The sequence below is a fragment of the Hipposideros armiger genome, unplaced genomic scaffold (assembly GCF_001890085.2).
Source record: "Hipposideros armiger isolate ML-2016 unplaced genomic scaffold, ASM189008v1 scaffold_201, whole genome shotgun sequence".
Lineage (NCBI taxonomy): Eukaryota > Metazoa > Chordata > Mammalia > Chiroptera > Hipposideridae > Hipposideros > Hipposideros armiger.
In genome coordinates, this window is record NW_017731551.1 from 2,660,558 (window position 1) to 2,687,501 (window position 26,944).

Consider the following 26,944-nt stretch of genomic DNA (forward strand, 5'->3'; position numbering starts at 1 on the left):
CAAATGTTCTTAAATGTCCACCAGTAGCACCCGCATCCATGGCCACACATAGCCTTATCTTGCTAATTATCCTTTTGTGTTCTTTCCTCTCTGTCAGCCATTGCTTCCCCAGCAATGACTCTAATAAAATAATATGACACATTACTTTTCACATTTAAATCTTCAGAAATAGTAAGGAGCCTAAGTTGGATACAGTTTTTCACAAACTCAAATAATTCTCCCATGATTCAATAAGCAGAAAAAGGGAACAGAAAGTCAGAACTGGATATAGAATTCAAATTTTTCTTTCGAAGACACATTTTATACAACTTTCAACATTTATACTTTCAAACAAAATGAGCCAAAAATACACTGAGCGCTAAAAAAATCAAAACAGAAGTAATACAATTTTAATTTCAATATTTCAAAATACAGAAATTGGAAAGAATACCAAATACACTTTAAACAAGTCACTTGTCCTCCCCTCTAATAACCAACATAAGCTATTTAAAGACTTACAAATTTAAAACAGAAACAAAATAAATACTGTACACTTTCCCTGCCTGCAGGCAAAAGATGGGAAATACTGTTATGAATCGGAAAAAAATTGCTCTTAAAGCTTCAGCATCCCACTTCCCAGCCACACCCCGCTCCGTAGTCACACAGTGTACTTCTGTCTTGAAAGGACACACGTGTGCTTACGCACTGACTGCCTATACAGACAAGACACTACTCCGCAGACACCCCCAACAAGAAAGGGGAACAGTCACCATGGACCATGGGCATAAACATCACTTAAGGAAAGTCAGTCAGGCTAGCAAAACCTTACTACAAAACTAGTAAATACCATAGCCAACAACTGTCCCCTTTTCAAATTTCACAGATTTGAAACCCCTAAAATCAATACTACCCCTCCCTATCACCTCCCTCTACCCCTCCCCACCAAAAAAAAAACCTGCTGAAGCACTGGCAAAGTTAGACATTTCACAGTAAATGTGAAAATTCATATATAATCTCTTCAAATGAACCTTTTCACCCTCTTTCCACAGCATCAAACTGTTATGGCTTAATTTATATTAAAAGTAGAAAAGTGTTTTCGGAAGGAAATACCGTCTGCAAAGATGCAAATGCATTTCCTGATCAGTGCTATTTTATACCTAACAACTGCATGACTTGCTTTTGCAGTCAGAAGCTGTTTGGGGAAAAATTGAGGTTATAGCTTTTGATTCAGTCTAACCATAAATGTAAGGCCCTTAGTTTGGTTTAGGTTTCTTTAGCAAGATAAAATAACCTGGGGGTTCCCTTAGCAAGTTACACCACAGGTCCCTGACTATAATGTGGAAGTTATATGTAGGCTTTGTAAAAATAAAAGGTTACTTATGAATCAGAGGGAAGAAATGATTCTAGGCAAGAAATTAACTCCTCATTCTATAGTCCACTTAATGCTGGTAACCATTACCAACCAAAATCTACCACAGAAATATAAGAGTATGTCTGGGTTGTTTTATTCCTGCAAAATATTATATATTCCAGCACTTATGATCATTGTTTTGGTGAAAAATCTTGGGGGGAAAATAGCTGACATTTTGCAAAGGAAATGGCCAAAATAAAAGGGGGTGGAGGCAAGGATTATCTGTATGAGTAAGTTCCACTTAGGACTGCTTTCTGAAACAAGGAAAAGTGAATTCAGAATGTCACAGGTCTTGCATAGGCAAACTACTTGGAGGTCAAGGGCTACGTGGTAGCCAGGGTTTATTAGTGAAATAGTGCAGAACAGATAAACTTGTTGGAAGAATCACTGAATACAGTTTCAAAAAGGTTTTAACATAAAATTTAATGTTGTACTTGTTAAGACAAAGCTTTAGGACACTAGAGAGGGCACCAAAGGTAAAGAGGGAGACTCTGAGGGGTAGAATGCAGGTAAAAATGAGTGTTATTTTCCCCTACCCATTAAAGAGGGGAAAAAATACTATAAAAGAATAAAACCACAGTCAATCACGATAAGCTAATTGCTTTGGAAACAGGCATTTGCTTTTAATCCTAATTTAAAAAATGTATTTATGTAAGGAATATCAAATATTTGACTAATGGCATGATGTTCACTGAAAAACAAATGAAATTAAGGGCAGGGATTTTAGTAAGGCTACAGTATTAAAATCACTTTAGTCCAACAGCAATGCAGTATGTTACTACTTCCCCTTTCTTTCCACCTGGCTTCTAGTAAGCGTTTCAACACCATCCACCACAGGACGAGCAGAGGCTGCATAGGGGCTGCCTATGAACAGGGCTGGTGGTAGGAAGCATGTGATAGGGTGAGGTCTGGGATCCACTGGGACCCCAGCTGAATCACTGCCCTACCTGGGTTTCATTTGTCTCCTTTACTTATCGGTGACATTTTTTTTCGTCAGCTAAAGATCTGAGGCTTAACCTCCTCAAGATTGCTTAAAATGAAGGTCTAGGTCTAGAGCATCCGAAAATGACTGGTGATTTTAGCTTCTCTTTTTGGAGGGAGCAATTTGCTTAATATTTAATGAGAACAAATGAATTTCTGAGAACTTTTCTGAGTGACATTATGAAGCCCTCGTCTCAATGTGTAATTGTAAAATGCTGACACGCTGCAATAGTTACTTCTGGCAGCAGCATACTGGGCTTTACGGTCACTGGTGAACTCTTTGTGGGGTAGTCTTGTCACTATAGAGAGCATCTCCTGAAAAAGGCTGAAAGTATCTTCAGTTTTGAAGATGTCCTATCACTCTCCTTTCCTATGCTGCCACAGTGGTTTCTCTTTCTACCCAGCAAGTCGTTCTTAGCCAGCGCTGAGCTGCCTGTTGATTCCCATCTTTGGAACCACCTTATTTTACCCCCTAGTTCCATGGGTTGTTGCTGCATCATTTTAATTCCATGCCTGAAGAGTACCCCAGGAGCAGTACCATCCTAATTCCTCTTTGAGAAAAATCTAAAACTATCTTTCAATCACTTTAAATAACCTTAATGATTACTTGAGGATAAACAGTCTCACTCTTATCCATAAACTATTCCACTTCTCCTTTCACTTCAAGCACTATTTCTGACTTTAAATTCAGCACCTTTTTAGAGATTCTTCATATTTTTTAGGTAGCATGCTCTAGGCATATATTTGACATAAAACAAATTTTGTAAGTAATAGTTTTCATTTTAAAATGCATATAAATGTGTATTCATTAACTTTCAGTTGTAATTTAAATAATGATAAATTATCTGCAAGTATAAAGTGTTAATAAGTTAGGGAATGGTTTTCTATGTTTTTCTTAACTGCATTTTTCTCCAAACTTATAAATGAGAAAACTAAGACGTGGAAAGAATAAGTGGCTTACTCAAGGTCACACCGCTGATACATAAATGGCAGAGCTTTGACAAAAATCCAGGTCTTCTGCTCTCTTCCATGTTAAACCATGACTCTCTTACCAACAATAAATTAACTTTTGAAATGCTTTTTACAATTTTTTTAATTAAAATATTTTTTACTTCCACTTCTACAGTAGCATAGTATATATTTCAGTTAAAACTAATAAAGTTATGCTTTTTTTTTTTAAACAAATGCGCCCTCTTTGCTTAAGTTTGCTTTGAAGTGAAAATAATACTGCTTATTTCCTGGAGAAGGTAGCTTCAAGGGCAGAGACCACACTTCAACTTTGTATTTCCCCACAGTACTAAGTAGTGCTGGGCACATAGTAGGTGTCTGATAAATACCTGCTGATCTCATCTGAATAAATACAGTAGAGTTCATTAAAAAGGGAATTAGGATTATTAAAAACTAGAACACTATTCAAGCTATGTATTTAATAATAAAGATGGGCTTGTTTTCTCTGAGTTTATAACATGATTTCAATCAGAATTTTCAATTTTGTATGCTTTAAAAATTAACTGATGCTTATGAAGTTCAATGCATTTCTAGGATACTGAACTATTATAAATGCCAGCTCTGTACTGTTTACAGCATTAATCAACACTGGAGAACATGATATTATGTGACAGTATGAATTACAGTACAGTGGATCCCAGGTTAACAGAAGTCACTTATTTGAATCAATACAGGAAAATTATTACCTACAATTAAAATTGCATATATTAAATCATAATTGTTTTATATAATGGTATTTGCTTATAACTAGCTAAATGCCACCACTGCTACTGCTGTCTTCCTGTCTAAGTTGCAGTATCTATACAGTAGTATTGTTTATAAATGAGACAGAAGGAAGACGAAAGGTTGTTTGTTACAGTTGAGTCCAGATACTGGCTGCAGTCACCTCAAAAGTTCAGTCATTTCCATGAGAGAAAGGGATGCATCACAGCCAGTAACTTCACAAGACTAGGAAAGTCACTGGATCAGTGGCTGAATTTTTATCAATTCAGAAAAAGATACATGTATTCTGTTTTAGTGGTTGTATTTATTACCTTACCGCAAGTTTTTTTTAACTTAGCCAGTTAGTGGGCTAAAACTGCCAAAAATTAATCCACAGTACCTTCACTTAAAAGTTCCTCATACCGGCTACTTAAATTTACTATTTACCAGGCTAAGTACACAGGGTGGATACTGGCCACAATTTTAATTCATAAAAATAAATTGTTTCATTTTAATTTTTATAGCTAAAGAAAAAAGTCAGGTAATTAGAAATACTTAGAGCTGTGAAAAATGTGAAGAAAACAAAAAAGAACACCCAGATCATGATGTAACTGAAAAAAAGAAATTGCAACTCTTATTTCTTAAACCAAGACAAAAACATATGTACTGTAATATTAAAACGGTGTCTACAGAAAACCAAAACATCACAGTAATATATTGTGTGGGGAAGGTGGGATTATCAGTCAGACACAAATTTTTGACGTTTTGAGATCTGATGACCAATCAAATGACTGACTGTACTCATCTCTTAACTGGTTTTGGCATAATGTAGACAGAGTTTAAGTAGGCCACTTATAGACATTTAGTATTTCCATAAAAATTCTTCCTGACACCAGAAAGATCCAGACTTTGGTCCAGTCACTTGGACCAAAAAAGGCTAATTCATAAGCTGTTTCAGATTTATTCCATGAAATACTGGAATGAAGACAGAGTAAGAAATATCTCTTTGAAAATACACATTTGAATGCAACCATGAAAGATGACGGTGTATTTCTTTTTCTTAGTGCTACATGTGATACTTAATACAGAAGGGAAAGTCCTTGCTGAGTAAAAAAAGCACGTCCATAATATGGCCATATTTCTTCTCCATAAAAATAAATTTGATCTTATTTGTCTATGTTTTCTTTGTAGGAACTTGTAAAATGCTCTATTGTCAGCATTGGAAGTATCTCCACCCCACTCCCAGAAATCATTTATTTTTATGCCATGGGGGAACAAAGAAAAATATTAGCTATTATTAGCAACTGGCATTTAGTAAACATTGTGAATTAAGGGGATAATGATTACCTTAAAGATCAACCAGATACTTATCCTCAAATACACTGGCTAAGTTAGGACAGATGGAAGAAACTGCAAGAAGCACCCATTTTACTCCAAATCCATGTCTTAAATAATTCTATAGAAAGTTAAGAAATAAAAAACTAAACACACACACACACACCACAAAATATCTACTCCAACATGCTTGCTTCTATACAATTAATATAGTATAGTCCTATTATATTACGGCTTATTATGCAGATTTGAATAAACTAAGTCAAACCATATTTTCCAACAAATTAGGTACACAGAATAAAAGTGTTGTAAAATATAACCTCTGTGGCAGGTGTTGGCCCTGCCTTCCAACACCAGCAGTATGAAGAAGGCCCTCTGTAGTTACAAATGTATTTGAAAAACTACAAATATGGCAATTTAACCAAACTTATAATATTTTTCCCACAAGTAGGAAAAAGATATTAAAGCTGTTCTCTTTGGGACCCAGATATCATCGGCAAAAATGAAAATGCAAGAAGCCTTTTTTATATTTAGAAGAAAATCGCAATGTCAAATGAAATGAGCAATATGGGGTCTTTTATGTGGCTCTTACACATCGGCTATGAAAGTGTTTCCCTGCAAAGAGAAGAGTCTTGTTGTGACGTCACAACCGTCGGGGAGTGCAGAGGGGAAGGTGGGATGTAAGGTCAACCTGGATAACAGTATGCACCTTGGATGTTAGCAAAAGCGAAGCTAATAGCTTATAAAAAACATGAAATATATAAAATAAAATGATTTTCATATACATCTTAATTTAAAATAATTAATGCATCAAATCCCTGTTTAAGACTTTAACCTGAATATCAAATTTAAGAGTCCAGACTAGTTACGGTTACCGTGGCTCTTCCCCACATGTAACACACACACTATCAAAAATAATTTAAAAACCTTCACATTCTTAAATCTAAATTAGTGAGATATTTCTCCAGAAATCTTCCAAATAAATAGCTTTAAAAAAGAAAGAATTTAAAAGCTGTTAACTTTAAAAAAAAATCTGTTAAATAAATTATTGATAATTTTTTACCCTACCACTGAAAATAAATCAAGACACTACCAACAACAAAATGAAATTCAAGCCCTGACAAGAGACCCTTTCCAGTTCAAGGTCTCCTTTTAAGGTTCTACCCTCCTTCTTCCTCTCCCCCACCAGGTCCAAATGGTTATTGCTGAGTGGGTGTGGCACAGTGAAAATGCAGCATCAGGTTCATTTTGTTCTTCAGGCAGTGTTCTCTACTGTACACGCACCACGGGAGCTCCAGGCGCCCGCACCCCCGAGACTGGTCTCCAAAGGGAAGAGTGGCCCCAACAGCAGCTCCGTCACACAAAAAAACGTGCATGGCCATTTCTGTTCAACTTAAGGATCTTCCCAAGGCGCTGTTTGGCTGTTGCCATTCCCTTTTTTGGACGTTTACCTATAAAACACCAACAACAGTGTAAATAATGATGAAAATCATACTTGGCATCCAGGACCTGGAAGACGTAAGGGGAGGGCCATGAGGTAAGCAAGGATTCCAGGTGTTCTGAAGGGCAAAGTCATGCTCCTAGAGCCCCACTGTTTTAAACCCTTCCATCTCCTCGCATGAGGGGTAAAGGCCAGGGTCCTTCCAGGATGTGCGTGGCCCACCCCCCTCACAGTCTGATCCTTGCCTGTCTCAACAGAAGCTCTTAACCATATTCTGACTGCAGTTTCACTAACACCCCGTGTACTGTTTCTCACCTTTCTACAGTGGGTCATACTATCTCTTTCCTTCAGTGCTGTCTATCCTGTCACTTCCCCCTTAATCATCCTTCTCAGGAGCTGCCTCATCCTCCTGACAGCCACTCTGGGTCCTTCTGCTGTTCCCATAGTAACCAGGACACACTGCGCTCACTGTACTGCCCACAGTGCATCAGGCTGCCCCTCTCTCCATCATATACTGTCAGAAATACACTTAACCTACAGAGTGTAAGTTACCTTTCGTTGCCTGGTTGCTGATAGGCGGGGGATTTGATGCAGGTCTCTTGGTGGGGTGAAGGGGCACTGAAAAGGAAGTTTCAGCAAGCGGCCTCTCTGGGCTTCCACTGCCATTACTCATCTGGCACGGCCCCGAAAGCGAGCTTGAGTTCTGCATATACTTTCCATTCTGAGGGTTTGAACCACTGCTGTCCACAGAATTCCTACTTTGTCCTCTCTGACTCATTTCTGATGAACCTTCCTTTTTGATGCACTTCTGGCTTCTATTTAGATCCTAAAGAAGAAAGATGAAAACTACTGAATTTTTAAGGTTCCTTTGAGAAAAGTGAGGTATTTAACCTCTCTATGCATTTAGCAAGTCAAGAGAGAGAAGATATAGACAACTGACTTTGGTTTTCTTCACATGTAGTGGCCACAGAAGACCACCCTTCATTGATGGCTATCTCATCCCCAAACCTAACAGCTCTGAAGGATTCAAGTACTGAAATTCCATCATAACTTAAGTCAAGAAGAAAGCTTTATATATGGAGGTGGAGGGGGCAGAGAGAGAATATGAACATAATTTCAACAAGCCATCCTGAACTCGGTGAGCCTGTGCCGTGGAAGGAGCCCACGATGGGAGACGTGTACCTACTGTTTCCTCAGCATGGCACAGTTCCCATATCATGTATCTCTTATGGCGGAATATACTATTGTTTTTAGAACCTAACTTCTGTAAGGTTCATCTGTATTTAAGTAGCTTGCTAAAAAAGAAAAAAATCCCTAGATCCTGAGCCCCAAGTCTGGTTTTTCTCTAACAAGTCTTTCTTCAGTCTTTTAAGATTATTGAGTGAACTGTCAGCAAAAAAACCAACCTACTGATTTGTGGGTCCTGAAATCAATGGAGAGGGTCAAGGCCAGAAATAAAATGAGAAAGGAAAAGATAAACTTGAGAAGACAAGAGCACACTGCAGATATGATGTTTCATAAAACTAGTTTTAATTGTATGTGTATGAGTGCATGATATAAAATATATCTTTGATTCTTTTCAACCTTTTCTGTATATCTCTGATTCTGTAATGGTCAAGTAAGTTTTAAAAACAGCATTAAACACAGACTTGCTTTCAATTAGTCTTACAAATATGCTTGAGCATGAAGAAACAACTGTTAGGATTTGACATGCCTTTCTGTAATCTCTCTCTAGATTATAGGCAAAAGATATTTGGTTGTCTCTAAGGTGACCAAGCTAATTATCCATCCTCTACTTCTTTATTTTCAAAGACAACTATAAAAACAACAGCTAGATTTAAGTAATAGCTACTTTTCACACTGAATCCTTTTAATGCTAATAAACTCCATGACCAGCTACAGTGAGGCACTATAAAATCATATCGAATGAGTGAATTACAACAGTTAAGGGATTTCTTACTTAACCTTAGACTCTGGAGCATGTCCTTCTATTAAAAGAACTTGTACACACAAAATTTTGCCTTAAAAAGAAAAACTTGGCTCTTATTGTAAAACTGATAAATATTCAGAAAATATAGATAAGCCAAACAAAGAAAATAAAAACCACCCATAATTCCACTATTCAGTATGCTTGGGGTCTAGGAGGTTTAGGGATCCCCTCTGCCACATAAGAATTTTGATTCTTTCATTGGTTGTCATTTTCCAAGATTTGCATCAAAAGTTCATATTGCTTTCCTTGCTTCGTGCTATTGTAAAAGTTTTATTTAAAAAAAAATTATTTTGGGTTCGTTTTGTTTGGTATAAGCATTAATATGCTGGGATCCTAAGACATAAAGTGTCTTCTCTTAGAGCAGGGGTTCTTAATTTGGAGTCAATGGGTGGGTCTGGGGGTAGGACACAAACCATAAGAAAATATAAGCAAAATTCAGTATTTATGATGAACATTTTTCTGGAAACAGAATCTGTAATTTTCATCTAATTCCCAAAGAAATTTAGTATCTAAAAATGTTCAAGAAATATCAGAGATTAAAAAGAGATTCTCTGGTATTTTCATGTTTCATTCTAACCAGACATAACCTAAAGGTGTTAGCAGACAATAGTTCTTAACTACTTCCTTAAAGAAACTATTTTTTTCAAGATCACATTTTACACATGAGCTTTGCATTACTCATTATATCAGAATCTCTAAAAATGGGTAGTTGTTCAAATGTGCATTTAATTGTAATTTTTACCTTCCTACATTTAGTAGTTAACTAGTTGAAGTTGAAAAAAAAAAAGTAAAAACAGAATTAATGACAATTCTAAACCTCCTTTTAATGTATCAAACCTTGACTATACCTGAAAATTAAATCTGGAAGTTGTATCGAATTGTTTAATCCAAGAAGAACTCCTCAAGTCCTGATCTTCAGTCTTGACATGGTATCCTAAAGAGAAGTTTCAATTCAATTACCTTCACACAAGCTTGATCTTGAAAGAACAAAGTTAGCTACATGCTTAAAATTGAAAGCAAATTTGTGTTGGCATTTTATTAAAAAATGAGTAAGTTAACGCCTTAAATATTTATTCACATATACTCAGCACATTCCTTCCCCTCTCAAAAACAAAACAGTCCCCAGCTTGCCATCTTACATGTTAATTCTTTCAATTCTCTCAAAGGCTGTCGTTATATGACAGGTTTTGTGCCAGATACTAGAAGACCTAGAGTAAAATTCTATGGCCATCTGCTGTAGATGTAAAACCAAATGCAGCACACACTCTCTAAAAATGATATATTTTCCCATACAGAATAAAGGCATATGTTTGCCTGAATTTTGCAGTATTTCCACAGAAGCTTTCTTTTCAAGGGACCAAAGAGATTATAGGGAGACAGAATGGTATGGTGGAGTCAGACAGACCTAGATTTGAATTTGAGTTCTTCCATTACCAATGCATCTTTAGGTCAAGTTATTTATCTAATCTCTGTAAAGCTCAGTCTCCTCTTAAACAACATGTAAAGATTTTGAGATCAAACAGTCCTATGTTCAAATTCCAACACCACTGAGTACTAGCTACATAAGTATGGGCAAGTTAACTTCACTAAATCCTATTTCCTTTACCTATAAAAGTTATATTACCTACACCAAAATGTTGTTTCAAGAATTAAGTGAAATGGATATCAAACTCTTGGTACACAACTGACATTTACGTGAGAACAAACACACTGCTATAATAGACATTTGGTTTAAACAAAACACCATCTTCTCCCTAGTCCTCAGACATTTAGGGAAACAAAATTTTTCACTAAAGGCACAGAGACGAAAACCCTATGTGGCATCACTGATATTGCCATCAAGTCTTCTCTCTTTCCTAATACTTCCTATTCAAGTGGGAAAGAGAACATCCTCAATCAGAAACAGTTAAAAACTTGTCTTCCCTCCCATGAAAGGAAAAAAAGGTTGCTTGTTCCAGCTTAGCAGACCATTTAAAACACCCGACATTCTTTCCACTCTGATTAACTTATGAAAGGGAAATAATACAATCTTTCAATAGTAATGATAAAAATTATGCTGGTGAACACAACTCTCAATCCCAGTTAATCTACATTTTGTGATCTTATACTTATATCTTACGTAATTTGTTATCATGTATTTTTTAGCCAATATGCTTAGTACCATTTCTAACTGAAAATGTGCAACGAACAGTTGTTATTCATAATCTCTGACCTCAACTGGGATTATACAGCTATTAATTTGGGGGTCAAGGGTAACTTTTTAGAGACTGATAATGTATGCTTCTTACCACATTCCACTGGTTTATCATAGCGATACAGCTGCCTAACCTCGTGGTTACTGCTGTGGTAGCTGCTGGGGTCCTGGAGAGCGTTTCTTTTGCCACTGCAGTCTGTGCTTTGGACCTGCCTTTGTAAACATGTGGAATAGTGCAACCCTGCCATAGACAGCATGCCCTGAATAGCTTCTTCCTCTGTGCTCGTGGAGGTAGGACATTCCCTAAAGAGCAGGTAAACAGAAAGAGCCGATTTACTCTAATGGCATTTTGGTCAAGTTTAAAACTAAAAGAGTTTTCGTATCCTTTCTATCACAGTGACATGAGACTACTACCATCAGCAAGCCTACCTTTTAATTGGAATTTCACTTCTGGATGGCTTCTGGCTCTTTTGAAGGAAGTTCCTCATCACCTTAGACTCCTTAAAGTTTGATGTTATTTCTTGTTTCTTTTCATCACCTGAACTTTCAGACTCTTCAGTGGTAAAATTATTTTTCTGAGATAATTAAATGGAAGCAAAGCTATGTAAGAAATCCGACCAAGTCTGGACAAGCTAGCAAAAAATATTTTATCCATCTAGGGAAAGTAAGAATCTTAATTATCATGGAATTATTTCTGTATTTCATATGAAAAAGTGAAAATCTCTAGTAACTATAGTAACATAATTTCTTAGTAAAAAACACACTGTACAGGTTTTCTTTAAGGTAAAATGAAATGTAACCTATGAGAAACATGAGAAACATAAAAATAGTATCTCCCTCCACCCTTTCCAAAATCAGACAAAAGCTATGTTTATCAAATGTAGTCCCATGATGGTGTGTGTGTGTGTGTGTGTGTGTGTGTGTGTGGACGTACATAGATATGTACATGCGAGCACATGTGTAATTACCAGCACTATAGAAAAAGACCTTGTGCTACGAAGGTCAGAGAGAGTCAGGCTTTGGGAAAAGCTGTCATTCACTTTCCTCCTAGGTGAAAGAAAGTGGGTGTTCATCTTTACATCAGGTAATGCACGAATCACAGGCTTGGGGGCTTACCAGTGCAGTGTAATCAGGTCCAGAGTCTTCTGAATCAGAAATATCAGAATATTCTGATGATCGATTCCTGAGTTCTGATTTCACACTTGTAAAAAACCCTGGGACGGGAAGAAGAGAGAGACAGTCATCAGAATTCTATTAACAGGATGATAACTAAAGTCTGTCCAGTTTCATGTCACCATCACTCATGCTCTATCTAGCCTCCTTTTTCACGCTTATACCTTCTTCATTTCTTTCTTCCCCCAAGGACTTTCTCCCTAAGTGGCGAGGATATATTGAGTTGTTGGAAAAGTCATGACATTTTTTTTCTCTGTTTTTCATTGCAAAAATTCGGCATGACTTTTCCAACAACCCAATAGATGTAAGTGTATTCTAAAATCATTTCTGAAATTTGTTGAACATAATTATATATTCCTTATTTGGAACAAATTTTAATATTTCTTTCTAGAAAAAACCTCAACATTAAAATAAGCTATAAGATGCTTTACACTTTCCCTTTCACATTATTTCTCTCAAGAGAAAAGTAAGAGATAACTCTCCTAAACCTATAAAGCATTCAAGTAAATAATGAATTCAACCAACTTACACACTGGGCCCTAACACTGCCCTTCTCTCCCACATGCATTACCACTGAGCAACGGTTGGGTGAATTCCATTGATTAGCCACCTTTCCCCGGCATGTGAACAAATACACAGTCACCGACTACAGCAATACCAAACATTCGACATAGATTAAATAGTATTAATTATCTGGATTAAAACAGTAGGGTATATGGAGGCCCTGAAAAACGGTGAGAAATTGAGACTTTATTCAAAGAAAGATTTCTAAGAGGAGGAGGTGTTACTATCTGTCACACTGATGATAACCAATTAATAATCAATTACAGGCCTTCTTGTTAACAATCGTAAAACAATACATGGATTACTAATAGCTTCAGGTCAGCCAATTAATTATATGTCTCCTAATGCTGAAAACCACATACATGATAGCTAAAGTTACTTATGAAATTGCATTAAACATGCAACTGTTTTATTATTTGGATTAGAGGCCCAAAAAATGCATGAGCTTTCATGTGACTCTTGTAAAAACTCACTGACCCACATATGTCCCATCAATAACACCTTCCCTGTGCTCTACACCACTTGGCATTCATGTTCAGCATTTCCCTGCTGCCTAAACTACTCAGAAATACTGATTTCTCAAACAAGTACTAGAAATACAAGCATTTTCAATCCTACTATGAATTTAAGAACTTTAAAATTAGCACGTGACTTCACATATTATCACATTAGTAATGAACAGGCCTTTAAAATGACCATTAAAACAAACATACTGTTAAGTGGTTTTTGAGATTCTTCATTCTCCGCCCCCTCTATTCCTGAACTCTCTTCTATCTTCATTTTTGCCTTTTTTGTCCTTCTCTTATCCTCTTCATTTTCACTATCTGCTGTATAAAGACTTTGATCTGCAAAGGGTTGTCTTTCATCTCTGTATATCAGGAGAAAAATAATCATCAGAAAATAGAGCAACTCTACAGCCAAACAGGACCCTCTGTCCCCTTAATTTGCAGAGAGGGTGGACATTGAGACACTTTCCCCATATTTCAGCCAGCTGGGCAATAGTATGGACTAGGGATTAAGTGAACAGAGGGAATCCCCTGGGAACTAATCTGTTTGATACTCTGATCTGGTTGACATACTTAATTATTCTCCCATTTGTCAGCAGTAATCGTAGATCATTATCTTTCGCTCTCCATTCAGGTACCGTGGAAGATGGCTGGAGATGTTTGTTGAATTTTCCATTCAGTTTAGAGCTCAAGATGTCCTTAAAGTATAAAAAGAGAACTTATTTAACCTCCACCCTCAAAAATGCCTTTTTGACTAAAGGAATACAGGGTACCACCTCCCCCAGTTGTTGCCTGGCCAAGAAACACGCAGTGTTTCTAATGCTTCCTAAACCAAAGCAGGAACGTGTTTCTTCTCTATGCAGGGCCATCAACAGTAACACACACTCTAGAAAGAAGAATGTAAAGCTTGCATAAAGCAAATTCAAAGAGATTTCACTCTTGCAGAAGGGCTGAAAAGCTGGAAAGCTGGAGAAACACTGCCTTAATGTACTTTCTAATTCTCTTTCCCTTGCTTCTTTCTGACGAAGTACTTAGCTGCTGGGTCCTTCCCAGTCACTATCCTTGACCTAATGCCTAATCCTCCCACCAGGCACAGACAGCAGCTTACAGGTCACCAGACAGCTGTCACTAGGAACAAAGGCCACCATGTGACATAGGCCCACAGTAGCTGGTTTTTAATTCATGAAGAATACTTCCTTCTTAAGGTAATTTTTTTCTTTAATAATAGAACATGTCATAATATGCTTAATTTTCTCCCAGATGGCCATGGGTTAAGGAGGTTTAGAATAACAACAAAATCTTAAAACAGTATAAATACAATTACATACGATTTATAATATTTAAGGAAGTTATAATTTCTATATAATTTTTTTAAGTACTTTAATTCCAATTTCTCTATTTTGTTCTTTTTTTTTTAAAGATTTTCTTATTGGGGAACTGGGAGAGGGGAACAGCACTGGGTAACTGGGGCAAGGGGAACAGACAAGTTGCTGTCTTTTTTGTTCTTCAGTCTAGTTGTGGAGGACGTTGCTTCACTGGCCCAAGTTGGCACCATCATTGCCCTCTTCCCAGGCGAGGCAGATCAGTCACCAGCTTCTGGATGGCCGCTCACTGCGGCTGCTGGCTGCTCACAGTGGCTGCTGGCTACACACGGTAGCCCATGGCAACCCACTGCAGCAGGGATTGCAGCCTGCGCCGTCGCCAGTGACTCACGGCAGCCCAGCTCCAGGTTGAGCTGTTGTTCAGCATCTTAGCTGTGGAGGGCAGTGTCACTGGCCCTCATATGTGGGATCCGAACCGGGGCCCTCTGGCGTCCCAAGCCAGCTCTTAACCAACGCGCCACTCGGCCGACCCTCTATCTTGTTCATTTTAAGTTATGCCTCTACTCTACTTAAGATGTAAAACTATGGATAATACGGCTCACACAGAAAACTCATTACCATGTTTACAAAGGCCCTTCATTGATCTTGTTACTGCTCCCATCCCCCACTCTCCCCTCTGTCCATTAGCCAGCACTTCTCAAGCTTTAATGAGTTTATTCTAAGTCTCCCAGTCTCCCTGTCACCCATGTGATGCTGTTGGGTCAGGGATAGGTTTTTTGCAGTTGTTCGTCCCTCTGCTCACAATACTTTGCCTCAAATCTGTGTATTCATCTGGTTTTTTCCCATTATTTAAGTGTCAGTTCAGATGTCACCACCTGAGCAGCTACAGTAGCTGGCCATCCCAAGCCCCTTTACTCTACTGCTCTATTGTTTTGGGTCCCTTTATAACACTTACTACCTGAAATTATATATTTTAAACATACGTCCCTGCCTCCCATCCTTCCAACCTGAACTAGGATGGAAGCTACACAAAGGTAGGGACTAAAGTTTACTCACTCTGGTATCTCCTCCAGAGCTTAGGAGAGCATGGCACTTAGGAAACACTCAATAAGCATGTCAGCCAATGAATAAGATCTAGTCATCCTACTTCCACCCCAATGCCCAGAAAGCTGAAGCACCGCCCCCATCACAGGCATAAGTACTGTTGACCCCACCCCTACAATGCGAAATAAGCAAAGGTCAGAGACTGAGAATGGTCAGACTGTTTTCATTATCCTTTTAAAGAACTTCAAGGAGCAGCCAAGTCTCTTTTTGGAATCATGAAACGTAACACTTGCCTCTTCCCACGGACACATCTCTAATCTTCGGAGGACCTCCCTTGTGTGGAGCTCCAGGATGTCTAGGTTAGAAGGAGTTCGAACATTATGATCTCGAAGTTTCCTCATCTTTCGTCGGGAATGGTATGGGGAAGTTGCTTCATTTGAGGATCTTGAAACTGGACACACAGTAGGAATTCCCTGAGATTTAACGGGTTTGCCGTTTTCCTCCTTTAAGAATTCAGAATATTTTTATGACAAGGCTATATACATGCCTGACTGAATAATCAGCCATAAAAATACTTTAGAAAACAAAAACTACTCAATTTAATTACATAAACAAAAAGAACAAATCATCCAAGATTCACTGAGACCTTCATTTCCTTCTCTCCCCCATGTAACGTACTGTGAACATATTTCCTTGATTTTCTCTATCACTTTAAAGGCTGTGCAGCACTTCCCTGTATGGATATAGCGTAACTGAGTGACCTCATCCTTACGGTAGCTAGTTAGGCTGTTTCCAGTTCTTTGTGATGATGAACATTCTTTTACTTACATAGTTGCATAAGTCAATAATTGCTTATTAAAGCAAAGTCACACACCTATGTAGTTTTGAAAATTAAAATTCTATAAGCATAGCATCCCAATTCCCTTCTCCATCCCTTCCCCATCCCAATTCCCATTGTTCAGCGGCAACCACTTGCAACTTTTTAAAAAACTGTTGTTAACATACACATAATTTTGTAGGACATAACTTAGGTGATAACGTATACGTAATTTTCCATTTTAACCATTTTTATGTATAGAGTTCAGTGGCATTAAGTACGTTTCATATTGTTGTCTAACCATCACCACCATCTATCTACAGAACTTTTTGATTTTCCCAAACTCTCTGTACCCACTAAACAGTAACTCCCCATTCCTTCTTACCCCTAGCCCCTGGCATCCACCTTTTACTTTCTGTCTCTATGAATCTGACTATTCTAAGAGCCTCATATAAGTGGAATCATACAATATTTGTCCCTTTGTGACTATCTTATTTCATTTAGCCTAATGTCTTCAAGGTTCATTCATGTGTCAGAATTTCCTTTTTTAAGGCTGAATATTCCATTGTATGTATTGACCACATTGTGTTTATCCACTCGTATGTGATGGATACTTGGGCTGCTTCCACCTCAGCTACTGTGAATAATGCTGCTATGAACATGCATGTGCATATATCTGTTTGAGTCCCTGCTTTTAATTCTTTTGGGCATAAACTCAGCACTTGCAACTTTTGTAGCTATTTTTGTTGTTGGGTTTTGTTTTTGCTTTCCCAATTATTAAATTTCTAAATAACATGTTTCTACTGTTATTTCTTGGTTTTGCAACTTTAGATACCACTGAATTCCTACTATGCAAGATGAAGTGTTATGCCTTGCATACCTCTCCTGAATGTACACATACTGCCTCTTCCTTTAATATTCAGTATTTAAATTGACTCAGTAAAAATTATTTACAACCCAGAGCCACATATTATTATTACATTTCCTTTCCTTTACATCCTTTTGAGTTTTTCCTTTTATAATTGCCTCACTTTCCATCAGCTTGTTTTCCATGTCTTTATCACTAACTGATCCCAAAATTCTCCACTATAAGAATGCAAACATTCAAACACATTAGGTAATCTGTGGAATTTGTATTTTTCTTTGGAGACATCCCTCCTGGATTGGATTGCCAGGTAAAGTACAAGATGCCTAGTTAAGTTTCAATTTCAGATAAACAACAAATATGGAGCCTTTCACTCTCCTGATCCATCCTGGACTGGCTGCTCTCTGGGCCTACACAGGTCATCAAAGACCTTTTCTGACCTGTTCCCACTGCACCACATAAAACTGCAGACCCCACCACCATCTTTAGCCATCACTCTCTAAGCTTTCACCTCCTTTATTTTTCTTTATAGCACTTGTCAATTCCTGATATATTAAAATACTTAAGGCTAGCCTCTTCCTGCTAAGTTCCATGGGGCAGGGCCTGTTTTGTTCACTGCTCTATGCCCATCCTACCTAGACGGTTCACAGCACACAGTAGGTACTCTGTGTTTGTTGAAAGATGAACTCTAGGGTTCCTTCTTTTTTTGGTTTACTCCCTCTTTTTTGGGATAGCACATTCTCTTAGTTTCCTGAGAAAGGGCACATGGGAGGTACATGTTTTGAGATATTGCCTCTCTGACATCTTTGTTTCACCATATTTGATTCAGCGTGGCTGAATACAGACTTGTATGTTGGCAACCCCCAGCCCAGAATGTAAAAGACTGCTCCACTGTTTTCTAGTTTGCAGTGCTGTTGAGAAATCTGATATTATTCTGATTCCTAATTCTTTGTATATGACCCACACCATCTTCCCTAACACTTTTTAGAATATATTTATTATATGTATTCTCAAATTTGACCATGATGTGTTTTGGCATAGATTTTTTCACCCACTGTACTAGGCATTTTGTAGGGCTCTCAATCTGGGAAGATGTGTCCTTGAATTATAAAACATTTTATTTGATTATTCCTCTGATAATATTCTTATTTTCTCTGTTAGTTCTTTCTGGAGCTCCTATTATTCCGATGACTGTATAAAATGACCTTCTAATTTTTCTGTCCTATTTCTTTTTTTTTTAACTTTATGGGAGATTTTCCCAACTTTATCTTCCAACCATTCAATTATATTTCTAATTTCCAAGAACCTCTTTTCTTTCTTCTTTCAATGTTCCTTTGTAATAGCCTCCTGTACTTTTTTCATAGAGGCAATATTTACTTTTTTCTCCTGAGGGTATCAAATATATTTGGGTTTTGGGTTGAAGACTTATTTATTGTTTCCTTTGAATACTTTTTCTCCTTTATTTTTGGCTGTGTCTTCAAAACTCTTCTGGGCTCTCTACACATTTTAAAAGAAAGCATTAAACATAAAATTGTTTTCAACAAATGGTGCTAAGAAAAGTAGATAAACATATGGGGGAAATGTCTTGATTTACCTTATGCTATACACAAAAATTCAAGATTGGCCATTTACCTAAATGTAAATCCTTTAAGGAAAAAAAAAAAAAGTTTTTCCAAGACCTTGGGGTGGACAAAGATTTCTTAACGAGGACACAAAATAACACTAACTATAAAAGAAAAGGAATTAATAAATTGAACTTCAAAATTAAAAGTTTCTGCTCATCAAGATACCTTAAAGATAATGAACAGATAAGCCATAAGCCACAGGTTGTGGGTAAAATATTAACTATTTTATATATATATATATATATATATATATATATATATATATATGAATAAATGCTTGTCAAATGACAAAGAACTTTTATCCAGAATATATAATGAACTCCCTAAAAATAAATTAAAAAACAACATAATTTTTTAAATGGTCAAAAACTTCAAATAGATACCTCCTAAAAGAAGATACAAAAATTCCATGCACGTGAAAAGGTGCTCAACATCATTAATATTCAGGAAAATTCAAGTAAATACCACAATGAAATAATATTTCATACTCTCTAGAATGGCAAAAATTAAAAGACTGACAATACCAAATATTGGTGAGGATGTGGAATAATTACAATACATATTACTGGTGAGAGTGTAAAATCTGAAATGGAACAACCATTTTTGGAAAATTGGCAGATTCTCACCAAGTTAAAATTCACTTACCCTGTGACTGAACAACTCTATTCCTAGGTATTTATCCAAGAAAAATGAAAACATATATTTAACACAAAAGACATATGAGCATAATGGCCAAATCTGCATATAATCCAAATATCCATCAACAGAAGAATAGAAAACAAATTATGGTATATTCTTTCAGTGGTACCACTCAGCAATAAAACTACTAACACATGCAACAACATGAATGAATGAATCTCAAAAGCATAAGGAGAGTGAAAGAAACCAGACACCAACATAATATATACTCAACAACTGCCTTTATCTGAAATTGAAGAACAGACAAAAATCTATGATGGAAGCAACACAAGTCAGAACAGTGGTGGCCTACGGTATTCAACGATTCGCTAGATGGGGGCAATTAAGGACTTTCTGGGGTGATAAAAATAACTTATATCTCAATTGGAATCTTGGCTATACAGGTGTATACATTTGTCAAAACTCAAATTGTTCCTTACGATCTGTACATTTCACTGTATGGAAGAAGAAAAAAGCGAATTGGGAACTCTGTGTGAGAGGGGCTTTGTCAAGTGGTGAGTTTTACTGTAGGGATCTGTCTGGGTTGTTCCATTGGAAGGTTTCAAATTGTGAGTATCAGTGGACCATCTTCTTGGCCTGGGAGATAGAGGCCAGAATGCCAGTGTTTTGGGAGCCAAGTGAAAGAGGAATCATTCACTGTGTAGACTGTCACTTAATGCTCTTGTTTTCAATATAACACCCATCTCCCTCAGCTAGACTCAGTGTCCCAACGTTCACAGTCTCAAGTTTAACTTCTCAAACAATTAAACCTCTAGTTTTCTGCATGTGTTAAGGCTGGGATTTGGAGATCAATTCGTGTCTTAAATAGACCTTTAATCAATCCTGTTTTTGGTCTCATCTCCACTCTCATATTCAGAGGGTGCTAGTGTCCCTAACTCCTGAGCTTTTTGAGGGTTCTGTACAAACAAGACCCGCTCCTGGTCCTGCCCACTGCCAACACAGGTGCCGGCTACTTGGTCTGCTAAATCAGTTACCACTTGTACATTTCCTTTCCAGCTTCCAAAACTTTGTTAGAATCTTCATCGTATTATTCTCTTTATTTTGGGGGATGTCTTTTTTTTGCTGTTTTACTATCATTTGGTCCCAAGAGGTGATCGTGGTAAGCAAGTATGTTCACCCTACCAAGTTTAACTGAAATCTTCATATTTGCCTTATTAAAGTGAAGTTGCTGGGTCAAGGGCTATAACATTCAGAAAGCGTAAACTAATCTACGCTCCTACCATCAGGGCTCAAATACAGAATTTTATTTTTGCCCATTTGATAAATGATCATATGAAATCATAAATTATTTGGCAAAATGTGCTTAAATACTTTTCACATTTTGAGAATATTTCTCATATTTTTATTGAATTGGCCATTTTTATTTCTTTAGTGAAATAACTATGTTTTCTTTGCACATTTTTCTACTGGACATCTTGCTGCCATCTGTACTCCTTACCCTTCAATGAAAAAAAAAAATACTATGTTGGCTATTTTTGTCCAACTATTCTTCCAGGTATATTTCACCATTTAAAATTTGTAATATTAATTTGGGGTTGATGTATTTCAGAAGTGACATCCCCATTTAATTAACTATTGTTTTACTTCCCTTAGTAAAGATTTATAGTTTTTCAAATAGACCCACAACTCTCTTGAGTTTATTCTTAGGTTGGGTTGTTACACGATATTTATATATTTATTATACATTAAGATATATATTTAAGATTACATATGTGACTTTTAAATTGAAATCTACATGTAATTATCACTTTAAAAAAGCAAAACATTTTTCTACCATATCTGGACATATTGAGAATTACATGAACTATTCTGTCCAAAAATATTAAACCCAGCATTTTAGATATATCCCTTTTTCTTAGATGTATCCCTCTTTCAATTCCCCAAACACAGACCTTATTTAAGCTGTTAAATTACCAGTTAGCCTTCATTTCTCCACTTAATTTCCTTTCAGTTCAAACTAGACACTAATAGAACCACATTCCTGCATAATTACTTTAATTGAAAACTCCTTTAATACCTAGAATAGCTCCTAATTAATAAATTAAAATACCTAATCTCAGATTTTGTGGTTTTTTATTAAAGGGCATGTACCTAACCAAGTTGTTCTAATATTTCCAACCAAGTGGAGCTCCTTGCCCCACCCCAGTAATCCCGCTTTCCAACCCAGCTTCACCTAGCTTGACTCGCTCACCTTACATTTCTCTTTATCTAATTATTCAACATGTGTTCATCTCCAGATAGCTGAAATGAACTGGATCTGAACATTTTATTTATTCTGTAGTTTTTATTTTTAGAGTAACCTGAAGCAACCTGGTAACTGCTTCCTTATTACTTTATTATAACACAATATTCTAAATTTCTCTCTACAATTTCAGAAGCCTGAAAACCTGAAACGTTCTAAGACTTAGCTCATTCTATTTTTTTTTAAGTGCATAAGAGTGCTCAAATGTCTGTAGTCTGGTGGTAGATCTATTTGCTTCTCAAAGCAGACAGTAACCAGGCATTTAGATGACAGTTTCAAATCTTACCTCTATTGCTCGAATTACTTTAGAAAGTTCTTTAATAAGATGTCCAGGTCTAACATTGTCTGGAATTTCAAAGGCATGTTCAGATACAAGCTGTATTTGGGTTAACAAAGACAAGACAACCAAAGTTATTTACACTTTAATATGTAAAAATTAATTTATCTAAACCAATTTTTGGGTTCTCTAGATTTTAAAGACATAGCTAAATACTAATAAGGCAGGCCTCAGAGTTCATGTAGTTCATAAATTCATGAGAGCCTAAGGAGACTCTCCTTAACTTATAAAATCTTCTTAGGCTGCGTTAAGGATAGACTTGTCTCAGAGAATCGCTGAGTAGTAACCTTGTACTCTATACCTCAAAGCCCACTCTATTTCTAACTACTACTATAATTAGTGAAGTAACTAATGAAAACGAACATTTAATTCACAGTACATAAGGAGTTGTAAAGGGAAACACAGGCACTGAAATAATCCCAATCCACTGGCACAAGAAATATGCTATGGAGCATAAAGGAAGGACATGCTAATTCCAAATGGAGATCTGGGATGACCTCTTGGGAGGAGGTGGGATTCAAATGCAAACAACTAGACCACATTTTAGTGAGCGCAGAAAGCTCCTGCTTGAACCTGGACCTCCTTTTCTTTCGTTTTTTACAGAAGTCTAGCAGAGGGATAAGAGCATAGGCTTTGAAATCCTAGAGTCCTAGCTTTAAGTCCTAGCTCCATCAGTTACCTTGGGCAAGTTACTCTCTGAATTGCAGCTTCCCCATATGTAAAATGGGGATAACAACCGCACCCAGACCCCATATGGTCGCTTTGAGGATTAAATGAGGTTATGGATATAAAGCCTAAGCACAGTGGTGAGCATACTATGAGAGTTCAAAGATATTAGTCAATACCCTAGATATATTTGAATTACTTTCTTTTCCAGCTTAGAGAAATACTGAGGTACTTTATTCTCATAAATACAAACACAAATCAATACATTTGTACATATTGTAAAATAAAAATGCAAGTTGTATTTAAAGCATGATTTCCATTCCCTCTACTGCAGCTACTCACATGCTGCCACAACAGCTAAGGACTGTTTTCCTGACGTTGCCATATAAAAAGTAACAGTCATTTCACCAAAGAAAACTACTTACTTCTTTTTTCATCCATAGTTTTAAAGCAGTATGCAGTGCTTTCACGCCCTGTACTAGGTAAGTTTGAGGCTGGAAACCATCTTCTCTCAGTTCTGTGGGAACAGAAGAGGAACAGGGAAAGGAGTTAGCTGTTGTGAAGACAAAGGGATTAGCTTTAGAGCAACCAGCAAATATCAAACTGCACAACTTCCAAATTAATAGAGAGGAAAAACATGAAATAAACAATCGATTAAACAATCAAAAGAAAAAGAAAATTACATTAAATGTAGTTGTAAAAAATGCTCCAGTTAAAAGAAGGCTCACAAATATTATGTTGAGTAATAGGCCACGAAAGAATGTCAGTAGGAAGTTATTCATATGACATCTAAGAATGGACAAAATTCAACTATTTTAGTTTGTGACACAGGTGACAGAAGAAAAGGATTATCACAAAAGTCAGGATAGTGGTTCTGTCTAGGAGGGAAGGAGGAGGGTGCAATGAGAAAGATAACAGGCATGACGAGAGTACTGGCAAGGACGTTTCTGCTCACCTTAAGTAGAGGTGACCTGAGTGTCAGTCTTGTAATTCTTTAAACTATATGAGATGTATGTGTATGCAGCGTGCAATCTATACAATCCACTATGGGTATGACATACACTTCACTATTGTAAAAGTAAATACGCACACGCACGCACATGAGCGTACGCATCTTCTCTAGGTTTTTTTAACCAAATTGATTATCTAAAACTCACATAAAATGTTGGAAGTAGTCTACAACTCAGGATAAGTTGAAGCAAAAATGAAAGATTTCACTTCTGCCCTGTGGCTAATTTACTTACATGAATGCAAAGTTGGTTCATTGTTTTATTATTATTGACACTAAACACAAGAGTTTCGTACAACCCACACTCATTTAACCCTCCATATAAGCCTACAGAAACAGTCTGAGAGCTGGCAAATAATAGGCCATGGTGGAAAGTTAACAGGTCAGGGATGAAAAGACAATGCAACACAGGGTAACAGAGACCACCATTCCTGATTCCAGGATGAATGCCAAGGTTAACAGCCACTAGTGTAATGGTAATTTGGCTCTAGCTAGTGGGATTGGGTTGACACACCAGTATTGCCAGGTATCCTGTACTGATCTGGCTGATGAAACAGCCTTTTAAAACTTGACCTATAAATATCCTTTTACAATAATATTTTTTTTTTGTCTTTAATGTATAGAGTTATGTTTTGGATCAGACCTCAACAGTTCTAAACTCTCAATTGCCCAAAACAAAGGCTAAATTGTTATTCTACGACTAAGTAATCTGCTGCTTGTGGCTGCAAGAAGGATGGCAAGATTTGCTTTAAGATAAATTCTTAATTTGTTCTAGAAGCTTGATTGATAAGCCCCTCTTAGGCAGCAGGGAGAAAGCATCACGGGTGTGTGTGTGTGTGTGTGTGTGTGTGTGTGTGTGTGTGTGTGTGTAGGGAGGGGGAGAGAGAGATATTGAGAAGAGAAAACATGAAAAAAGTGCTTTGAACTTACTGAGTACTGAATTACCAGTCTCTAATCTGGAGGGTTCAGTAATTGGGTTTTCCAGAAAACAAGAACATTTATAAACATTTTTATAAGGATTTAAAAGTGTTCCTATTTTTCTAGGCTTCTAGTTGGACAGGAGACTATGAATTTTGAAAGTTCAATATTTTACTTGAAACTATATATGGCAACTCTGTGGTCCATGGTGACCATAGAAAAATACCTGGAAACACTAAACGATTCACGGACTCAGGATAAGGGTGCGTTTCTGGAGCAGAGATGGTCTCGTGCAGAAAGCACCTGTTCTTCCTCATCCATGGGACCCTACTTCCCCATTACAGACACCTACAGCACTGAGTTGTAAGGGGTGGATGGGGTTCTGTTACTCTTACCTTCCAAAAAGAGTGACCCCCCTCCCTTTTTTTTTGAACAAAGAAACCATAAATACATATTATTATTGAATTCTGTGCATGCAGTCCTGGGAAGTAAGTTAGTGGTGTTTCTTTTCATTGTACCTTTTCTTATTGTGTAACTTTTCAATGGAAAAAGAAACAAATGTTTAGACTTTACTGTCTAATCTGTTTATATGCTTATATCTGGTTCTTTTATGAGTTAATATGATAGTAGCACTATTTGCAAATTGACTTGAAAAGTGAGACCATACAAAAACAAGATGACTGTACTCTCACATGCGTAAGTGCATGAAAAGCAAAAAAAATGGGTAAAAGGGTACATTCAGTTTCTAACATGACCACTCAAAGATTATTAAGCCAAAAGATAAAGCATCAAAATCTGAAATTCCACACAAAGGAGGTTAACTTTCAAGCTTAAATAAAGGCATATTACTACTCTCCCCCACAAAAAAAAAAAACCAAAAACCACTTTTCTTCAACTACAGACTCATACCCTGACCTTCAGCTGGTTTGTGCTAATAAGTACCTCATGCCGGCCAGCATAATGGGCCGTAATGATGATGGCACAGGCACTACTGATTCTCTCAGGACATGAACATTACTCCCTTGATTTTTAAAAGCAAATATTTGGGAACACATATTACATAACAGTCTCTGGGCTGAAACTGCATTTTCACAAGTGAGGCACTTGATATGGCCGACAATGTGTGCGGGCAACCAGAGCCCCTGGTGAAATCAACATTTTAAAATATTACCTGTTCTGATGCAGCTCTTCATAGAACTGCTTTATAGACTAGACTCTCATTTGCTAAGGAGGTTCCGGGCAGGGAGAAATCGAGCATTTAAAACCCAAAATAGGGGCAAAGGCCATACCATACTAAAAAAGGGCCTCTTTTTCTATCAGTGGCTTTTAGTGAATTTACAAACATATGCATATGCATATCACACAACGTAATGTACAGATTATTAATTACCTTTCAGGGTTTCCAGCAAGTTTTTGGCTACAAACCAACATATGGCTTCAAAGAAAGGGAATTTGAAAAGATCTGGTGTTTTCAGCCTTTTTTCCATCTCATAACACCTGAAGAAATACAATTTGAAGAAATTTAATATTAATACTAGCATTTCAAAGTTAAATGGAGGCAACCAACTTAAGAAAAATAAAATAAGCAGGCCATGACAGGTAAGACCAATCAAGTACCGTATATTACTTAGCACCATATTTGAGTAAGGCTGAATTGTGATCTTATCCAGGTCTGACTTTAACAAATTTGACAGTATCATGAAGAATTACATTGGCCTTCAAAAATATCATGCCTTGGGATTTGTATCGTAGTCTTAATGGAAGCAACTGTACAAGTGTTCCACTATAATAAATAAAAGAATTTTATGGGCTGGCCAAGTGGCGCGACGGTTAAGAACTGGCTTGGGACACCAAAGGGCCCCGGTTGGGATCCCACATGAGGGCCAGTGACACTGCCCTCTACAGCTAAGATGCTGAACAACAGCTCAACCTGGAGCTGGGCTGCCGTGAGTCACTGGCGACGGCATAGGCTGCAGCCCCTATGGCAGTGGGTTGCCATGGGCCGTGTGTAGCCAGCAGCCAGTGTGAGCAGCCAGCAGCCACAGTGAACAGCCGTCCAGAAGCCAGCGACTGATCTGCCTCGCCTGGGAAGAGCGCAATGATGGTGCCAACTTGG

At 37.2% G+C, this 26,944-nt stretch overlaps 1 protein-coding gene across 1 annotated transcript in view; it reads right to left on the reverse strand.

Moving 5' to 3' along the window:
* Positions 1-268: 268 nt before the first annotated feature.
* KDM7A (lysine demethylase 7A) overlaps positions 269-26,944 on the reverse strand; it is a 42,250-nt gene continuing 15,574 nt past the window's right edge. Inside the window, exons 8-19 of the mRNA XM_019653269.1 lie at positions 26,219-26,325; positions 23,327-23,418; positions 22,185-22,274; positions 15,944-16,153; positions 13,858-13,982; positions 13,492-13,646; positions 12,158-12,255; positions 11,471-11,616; positions 11,136-11,344; positions 9,696-9,781; positions 7,410-7,683; positions 269-6,867 (exon numbers count right to left, since the gene is read on the reverse strand). Of these exons, the coding sequence (XP_019508814.1) occupies positions 6,773-6,867; positions 7,410-7,683; positions 9,696-9,781; positions 11,136-11,344; positions 11,471-11,616; positions 12,158-12,255; positions 13,492-13,646; positions 13,858-13,982; positions 15,944-16,153; positions 22,185-22,274; positions 23,327-23,418; positions 26,219-26,325 (1,687 nt within the window). The 3' untranslated portion in view covers positions 269-6,772. The remainder of the gene's footprint in view (positions 6,868-7,409; positions 7,684-9,695; positions 9,782-11,135; positions 11,345-11,470; positions 11,617-12,157; positions 12,256-13,491; positions 13,647-13,857; positions 13,983-15,943; positions 16,154-22,184; positions 22,275-23,326; positions 23,419-26,218; positions 26,326-26,944) is intronic.